General features: G+C 57.6%; 1 protein-coding gene across 1 annotated transcript in view; it reads right to left on the bottom strand.

Moving 5' to 3' along the window:
* Positions 1-7,932, bottom strand: part of CFAP99 (cilia and flagella associated protein 99) — a 56,671-nt gene that overhangs the window by 44,588 nt on the left and 4,151 nt on the right. Inside the window, exon 2 of the mRNA XM_011936744.1 lies at positions 3,223-3,350. Coding sequence (XP_011792134.1) covers positions 3,223-3,333 — 111 coding nt within the window. The 5' untranslated portion in view covers positions 3,334-3,350. The remainder of the gene's footprint in view (positions 1-3,222; positions 3,351-7,932) is intronic.

A 7,932-nucleotide genomic window follows, 5' to 3' on the forward strand; every position in this document is an offset into this window, starting at 1 on the left:
ATCTGTTGTGTCTGCCTCTGCCAGTTTGCTAGTATTATCAGTGTGCGAGGCTCCTGTGGAAACGCACACCTGTGGTCGTCACGTTGTGACTTGCCAGGTAGCAACTAGTCTCATCTACCATTAATAATCTGTGGGTTATAGAAAACAAACCCAAACCCAAACTATTTGTTGTAACAAACTCATTTTTCTGTAATGGTTATTATTAAGAAATAAAGGCATGAACTTTACCACTTTCTGCTTGAGGAAGGGGTAAACACACCCCCTTTCCCTGCCAAGGTGCTGTGTGGCTGCGCAGGCCAAGAGAGCGTCAGGGGGAAAGTTTCTCAGGTGGAGGCAACAGCTAGTGCAGCGGGGAGCACGTGGAATGTTCTAGAAACACTAGGAGACCAGTGCCGCTGGAGCAGAGTGCTCGCGCAGCAGAGTTGAAGGCAGAGCTGATGATGGACAGATGTGGGCTAGAGGAATGCAGGTGCCCAGGAGGGGCCAGGGTTCCCACTCAAGCAAGGGGAGACAGAGTGGCCGCCGGCTGAACTGGGGATACCAGGATCAGCAGCTTCGGGGGAGGTCACATGAATTCATTCACCTGCTGAGGGGTCACACGGGAGGTGCCCATTGTACACCCAGGGAGATGTGAGTCCAGGCTCTGGAGAGGTCAAGGATGAGGGAGGAGCAGGAGCTGTCAGCAGGCGAGGGGACCAGGAGTGTGTGCAGCACCCCGCACACCCGACAGGGGAGGCCCCAGCCGGCGAAGGAGTGGCTGCCGGGTGAGAGGCAGGCCGGGCTGGGGGGGGGGGGGGGGGGGTACCCAGGAAGCTGATTGGAAGGCCCCGGAGCTGGGGGCGGGGTCAGCTGGGTCGGAGGAGCTGAGGCTGCACCACTGGATTTGGCAACAAGGAGGAGGGGGGCGACTCAGACCGGCTGTGGGTGGAGGGCTGGGGAAGTCTGCCTGCCCGGAGGGGCGTAAGGGAGGATGGAGGAAGAGCTGCCGCTCATGGAAGGGACTTCAAGGAGTCTGTTAGATGTCTGGAAGGCGGGGACCGCGGGAGCCACAGAGGAGTACAGAGGGCTTTACTTTTAGTTTTTATTTTTTTTTGAGACGGAGTCTCGCTCTGTGGCCCAGGCTGGAGTGCAGTGGGGCCGGGAGTGCGGTGGGACGATCTCGGCTCACTGCAAGCTCCGCCTCCCGGGTCCACGCCATTCTCTTGCCTCAGCCTCCCAAGTAGCTGGGACTACAGGCGCCCGTCACCACACTGGCTAATTTTTTGTATTTTTGGTAGAAACGGGGTTTCACTGTGTTAGCCAGGATGGTCTGGATCTCCTGACCTCATGATCCACCCGCCTCGGCCTCCCAAAGTGCTGGGATTACAGGTGTGAGCTACCATACCTGGCCCAGAGGACTTTAAACAAATGTTTTTAGGATGAGAGAAGTAGCAGCACGGGTGGCTGACCCGAAAGATCCCGAGGGAAATGAGGGGACAGACAGGAGGAGCTGCTGGAGCTGCTCTTGGGCGGGACAGAGGGGCTGGGCTGCAGGTGGGCCCAGGCAGTGGGGTGGGTGATGCCAGCTCCCAGGACAGGTTTCTGGCCAAGGGCACCAGGGCCTTCACTATTGTCTGTTGTGGACGGGCGTAGGGAGGGCGGGCCGGTGGGACGAGGGGTGTGCCCGTTGTGCGGGGGCCTTCAGCTGGGAAGAGGAGTGTAGATGAATCTGGGCCCCAGCTGTTTGCGTCACTTCCCCGCAGTGCTTAGGGGCTCAGGGAAAGAGCTGGGGGCCGGAGGGTGCTGAAGCAGAGGGAAGGAGGTGCCCACGGAAGCCTGTAGCTCTGCACACAGGCCCTGCTCCCTTCTCCACTCCCTGCTGGCTGCCAGGCCCCCACCGGAGGAGGCGCCTCTTCCAGAAGCTGGGAGCAGGGACGTGTCAGGGCCCCAGGCCTTCTCTTATGGTAGAGGCTTTGGCACCAACCCCTGGCAGTCTTTGTAACCTACTCACACCACCTACCCTCTGGGCTTTCTTGAGGCTGCCCCAGGGGTAACTAATGAAGGGTGAACCCCTCATTCTACCCCAAGGGAAGGTAGGCTCAGACTGTGGCCTGGGGGAACAGCACAGGTGCGTCTGAGCAGGTAGTGAGGGCTGGGGCTGGAGCTGGAGCATGGCCAGGGCAGCCCCCAGGGACCACGCAGAAAGCGGCACACACAGGCCAAGTTCATCCAGAGCACGGCAGCACAGAGGGCTGTGGCCTGCAAGGACAGGCAGGCGGCCTGAATTAGCACACTTGCTACGAGCGCCCTCCTTCCAGGGGGCGAGTGCCCTCTCCCTGCTCCTGGGCAATGATGGGCCGGTGATGGCCCATGAGACAGCCCCCCAGGATTTCCCCCAGTGGGCTCAGCTTCCTCTGGAGGCCCTATCCAATGGAGCCACGTCCCACATTCCTGGAGGCAGGGGCCCTGCAATCCAAGCTCCTGTTCCCTGGGCACCTGCCACTGACAGGTGGTGGATGTGAGATCAGCACCTGGGGGTGGGAGCCAAGACTGGGTGACAGGGAGGCCCCTGAGTGGGGCGGGGCTGCCAAGGTTGCAGGGGTTGCCAGGACCAGGATGGAGCTCTAAGGAAAACCCAGGGACAGTAGGACAGGAGCTGAAGAGTTGGGCAGCCTCCAGGCGGGCCTGGGACTTCTTCCAGGTGTGGGTAGGAAGATGAAGGAGATGTGTATGGATGCCTGCAGCCCTCGGTTCCCCGGGGGCCTCACTGCCCAGGCCAGCCCCTGCCTCTGTCGGAGACCCGGTCAGTGATTCCCAAGTCTCGGTTACCACAAATACAGCGCAAGCTGTGGCCTCACCCACCCTCACTGCCACAGCCCTGGGGCCCCTGGGGGATGGAGGACCCATTTCCTGAGATAAGATGCCCCCCAAAGTGGGGGTGGGGCATGGGGGCACTCCAGGGCTGATCCTTCTCGTCTGTGTTAACTGAGGATGGAACCTCTGTGAATGTCATGTCCCGAGTTCTGGCCAAGGCTTCTTTTCACCAGAGCCTGGCTTGACACACATTCTGGGTGCCAGGAGCACCTCCCTATACAAAGAGCAGGTCTCTGTGGAAAACACTGTCAGCTTCTCCCCGTTTGGAAGGAAGGCAGTTGTTAGGAAGGTATTTGATGCTGTTAACGAGAACAGCTGCATGACAGGTGCCATTGGCGCAGCCTCCCAGGAGCCCCCGGCAGACCCTACCTGCAGGGAGGTGGCCACAGCCTCTAGGAACTGCTCAGGGTTGTCCCTCTTGGGTGTAAATGTGTCGAGTTTCTCGATCACAGTTTCAATGCATTTTCCATAGTAGGCCATCTTCTCAGGGCAGGATCCTAAGAACAAATGGTGCAGATTATACCTTCCAGACCTGGGATGTGGTGACAGGACCCTCCCCAGCAGCAACAGGAGTCTGCCAGGGTGCTGGGCCTGTGGCAGCGGGGAGGCTGGATGTGACTGGGGGCCCTGGCTAGGGTGCTGGACCTGCAGCAGTGGGGAGTGCCGGATGTGAGTGAGGGCCCTGGCAGGTACCCCAAGGTTCATGTCCTGTACTGTCTCCTGCAGGCCTCTGCAGCTCAGGAGCCCAGGCTGGCCTGGGTGAGTTCACCCTCAGGCCCCCCATCACCACAACCCCAAGCCAACTGAGTGCCCCTCAGGCCCCACAGCCATGCCTCCTGGATGGGGTGATCCACCCCTGCAAGGGGCCCATGGCAGAGAACAGAGGCCTCTTAGCATCCCTCAGCTTTGCCCGGGAAGGTGATGGTTTCTTCGTCAGACCCTGCTGGGGAGCAGAAGGTCCTGGGTGAGGGTGACCTCATCACACATGGTTGAGGCAAGAAGGAGCCTGGGGTCCCTGGGGTCAACACTGCCATCCTGATGACGGGGGAACAGGGCCCTGGGGAGGGCTCGCAGGGGTGCTGAACACTCGAGAGGTACAGCAGTTCCAGGGGACAGGCTCGCCCAGAGCCCCTCCCAGGGGACCTTGGAGAAGCTGCCTAGGGTGAGGTTGGGACCCTGTGAACCAGCTCTAAGGACAACATGTGGCCCCCAAACTATCCTCAGAGGAGGCGGGACCTGTCAGCAAAGGCCGTCATCCTTGGGTGCGGCGCAGGCCTGGGCTCTGGCTGGACTACGCAGGACAGTAGTGCAGCACTGGGCAGAGGGGGGCCCTTCTCACCCTCCTCTTGCTCCGCGAGTGACCAGCTGCTCGGGGCCAGGCTGGGCTTGCAGGGCCACCAAAGTTGGGGACAGTGGGAGTACCTCTCCTCTACCCTGCAACAAGCTAGAACAGCCCCAGGTAGCAGTCCCTAGACCTGGACCCTTCAGGCTGGAGACTGATTAAAAAAATACAAACGACCCCCATAACCACCACTGACACTGGAGGGTCCTCGGTGAGATGCCGATCCTGGCTGTGCTAAAGGGTCCATGTTGATCTGCCCCCCGCCTCTCTTCCTGGCCAAGATGCAGAGAGAAGGGGAGGCCAGGTGTCACCAGACATTTTAGAGAAACCTCTGACATGAAACATAGAAACCATAAGAAAAGAACCAGGAGAAAACGATGCACAAGGCAGGAAAAAGCCTAGAAACCAGGCACTGCCATGCAAGAGAAGAGGAGACCCAGCATCCAAGGAACAAGCAATGGCTGGAGAAAGAGAGGGCTTGTGGAAACCAAAATACGATGGCAGAACTAAAAACATAAACAGGAGATGGAAGGTAAAGTTGAGGAAATCTCCCTGAGTAGAAAAAGATGAAGCTGTAGAAAGTAGGGGAAAACACTGGGAAAATTAGGAAACTATTCCTGAAGGTCCAAACCCCAATTAACAGGAGTTCCAGAAAGATAAGAGAGAGAAATACCCTAGAACTGAAGGATGCGGTCTTCTGGACAGACAGGGCCCCCCTGGCAGCTCAGGACAGGGAATGAGCCATGATATTTCAGAGCCGGGGATGCCCCTGAACGTGTTCAGTGGAGGAAGAGTCAGGGGATGCAGAGGAGTCTCGGCTGGGGGTGCCCTGGGAAGCAGGGGCTGAACCCAAGAGACTGTTGTCATGGGGAATTTCCAGGCCGCAATGCAGGTGGCCCCAGGGTGACACCGGCTAGCCGGACAAGGACAGAGGAGGAGGGCAGGGGCTTCCAGGGGTATCTCCAGGAGAAGCACCTGGCATGTTCTGCGAGTGGGTTTAACGGCACAGTTAGGGAAAGAGGCTGTGATGCTGGCCCTGGCCAGGGATGGCATCAGCCCAGGGCCAATGTCCCCACCTCCCTGCTGGCTGCACCACCTGAGGCCTGACATGGGCTGTTTTTTTTTTTTTTTTTTTTTTTTTTGAGACAGAGTTTCGCTCTTATTGTCCAGGCTGGAGTGCAATGGCACGCTCTTGGCTCACTGCAATCTCCATCTCCCAGGTTCAAGCGACTCTCCTGCCTTAGTCGCCTGAGTAGCTGGGATTACAGGCGCCCACCACCATGCCGGGCTAATTTTTTATTTTTAGTAGAGATGGGGTTTCACCATGTTGGCCAGGCTGGTGTCGAACTCCTGACCTCAGGTGATCCGCCCGCCTCAGCCTCCCAAAGTGCTGGGATTACAGGCGTGAGCTACCGCGCCTGGCTGGGCTGTCCTTTTAGGGGTTGCTGTAGGGACCAGTCTGGCTGTGCATGGACACAGAGGCCAGCAGGAGCCTCTCTCTAAGGAGGCCAGAAGAAAGGTCACTTGGAATTTGGAAATCTGGCTTCAAGCCCTAATGCTGAGAACAGGCCCTGGAGACCAGGCCTCCCAGAACAAAGCGAGCATGAGCCTCTGGCATGGCCAGGACCGTCACTGCCGGGGAGCCTGCCCTGGGTCCTGGCTGGGTCACCTTCCCTCCACTGCGTGTCTGGAGACCAGCAAGGCTGCCTGGCTGTGCGTTCCTCTGCCAGTGCGGTCCTGATGATTCAGGGCAAAGGAAGAGACAGTGATGATGCTGCTGGCTTGGAGGACACCAGATCAGAAGCCATTAAACCTGCAAATCCACAGATGCTGAGCTGTAGATGCTGCAGCCAGGCTTGCCTGGGCTAGATGAGGGAGGTTTGTGGGTGAGGCTGCCCAGACCCTCTGAGGGCTCCCATCCCCTCCATGGCCTGCCCCTGGGGACCTGCCATCTAAGCTACCTCAGCCCACCCTGCAGGAAACCTTTGCTTCTTGGAAGGCTGGGCCATGGAAGAGAGACCAGCCACACCCCACCCCAGCCTCAGTGTCCCTTCACTCTCCTCTGACCCCCTCTAGCTGAGCCTCTGGGGTGAGGACTTCGACAGCTGTGAGCAGAAAGGCCCAGGAGGCCCAGTGAGCACCCTCCCTCGAGCCTGCCACGGCAGGAACACTCAGGTGGGGCCTTAAGCTTGTGACAGGCTCCCCTAAGTCCCTGCTGTCTCTGAATTCAGCCCCTCTCCTCGGGAGGGTCCCAGCAGGCCAGGCCACCAGTATGGCAGGGGTGTGGTGCCGTGCGGTGCAGTGTGGGCGGGATGGCCAACCCTGGTGGGTAGGTGGATCTAGGCAGCCATAACACAGCCAGGGGGCAATAGGCTGCTGGCAGCAGGAAGCACTTTTCTGGGGCATTGCTCACTGGGGACGGGGGACCTGTGGCTTTCATTGCAGAGAGCAGTGGGGGCTCCCTGTAGGCAGTGAGTTCACAGCTCACAAATCCCACTCCCCATCTTTGCCAAGGTCAGCCACATTGAGGCGCTTTTTAAAACTGCACAGCGTAACTGGGGACTTCTCTACAAAAAAAATTAAAGAATGACTCAGGTATGGTGGTGTGCCTGTAATCCTAGCTCCTCAGGAGGCTGAGGTGGGAGGATCCCTTGAGCCCAGGAGGTCGAAGGTGCTTTGGGCTACGTCTGTGCTACCACACTCTAGCTTGGGTGACACATTGAGATCCTGTTAAATAAATAAATAAATAAATGTAAAAGTCTACTTTTAGAGAAACAATGTTAAAGAATGAGTTTTCTTGCCCTGCCTCCACATCACATGCGAGTCAGGTTGCCCTGGGATGGGGTCCCCTTGCCCCAGCCTTTTCTAATCTGCTCTGGACACAGCTCTGTCTGGAGGAACTGGGTATACACCCAGGAAACGGCCTCTTCCTGCGCCTGGTGCGGGCGGTGGGAGTGGGTGGTCTGTGCGAGTGTGGTGGCAGCTGCTCCCAGGATGGAAGTTTCCCTGCCGTCTCCCCCTGTCCTGGAGCTGGAACATTCTGGAGAAAGGATGATCCTAGGCATCCTTTGGTGATGCAAGTCGAGGAGAGCAAGAGGGCCATGCCAAGCCCACCCCCCAATCCAGGGCGGACCTGGTAGGAATGAACTGGAAGGAATAAATGGACAAACCAAGTTGAAGATGGGGATGCGGGGGAGAGGAGCCCCTTTGGAGTCCAGCCTGACTCAAATTGTCCTGCCCTGACCCTGGAACCCTGGTTCATTGTCGGGCCTGAAGGTCGCTGAGGCGGGGCCTCTGCACCCTGAATCTGGCCCAGAGCAGGTGTACGTGAAGGTGGATGTAAGGAAAAGAGATGCTTGAATTCTGAATCCCACTGAAATTAGCCTAAGAACTTCATCAAAACAATCACATCTTTGGGGAGGAAATAGGTATTAAAATTCATCCATTTCTGACGCCTGCTTTCAGCATCTCAGCTATATTCATGTGTTCACTCATTCTCAAACTCTCAGCCTGATTTTATTTTGTTCCTGATTTACGGTCTCACTCTGTCACCCAGGCTGGAGGGCAGTGGCTCAATGATAGCTCACTACAGCTCAAGTGATCCTTCTGCCTCAGCCTCCTAAGTAGCTGGGACTACAGGCGTGCACTACCATGCCCAGCTAATTTTGTACTTAATTTTTTTTTTTTTTGTAGAGACAGGGGTCTTACTATGTTGCCCAGGCTGGTCTTGAACTCCT

This window comes from Colobus angolensis, unplaced genomic scaffold, assembly GCF_000951035.1.
Source record: "Colobus angolensis palliatus isolate OR3802 unplaced genomic scaffold, Cang.pa_1.0 Scaffold157, whole genome shotgun sequence".
Classification (NCBI taxonomy): domain Eukaryota; kingdom Metazoa; phylum Chordata; class Mammalia; order Primates; family Cercopithecidae; genus Colobus; species Colobus angolensis.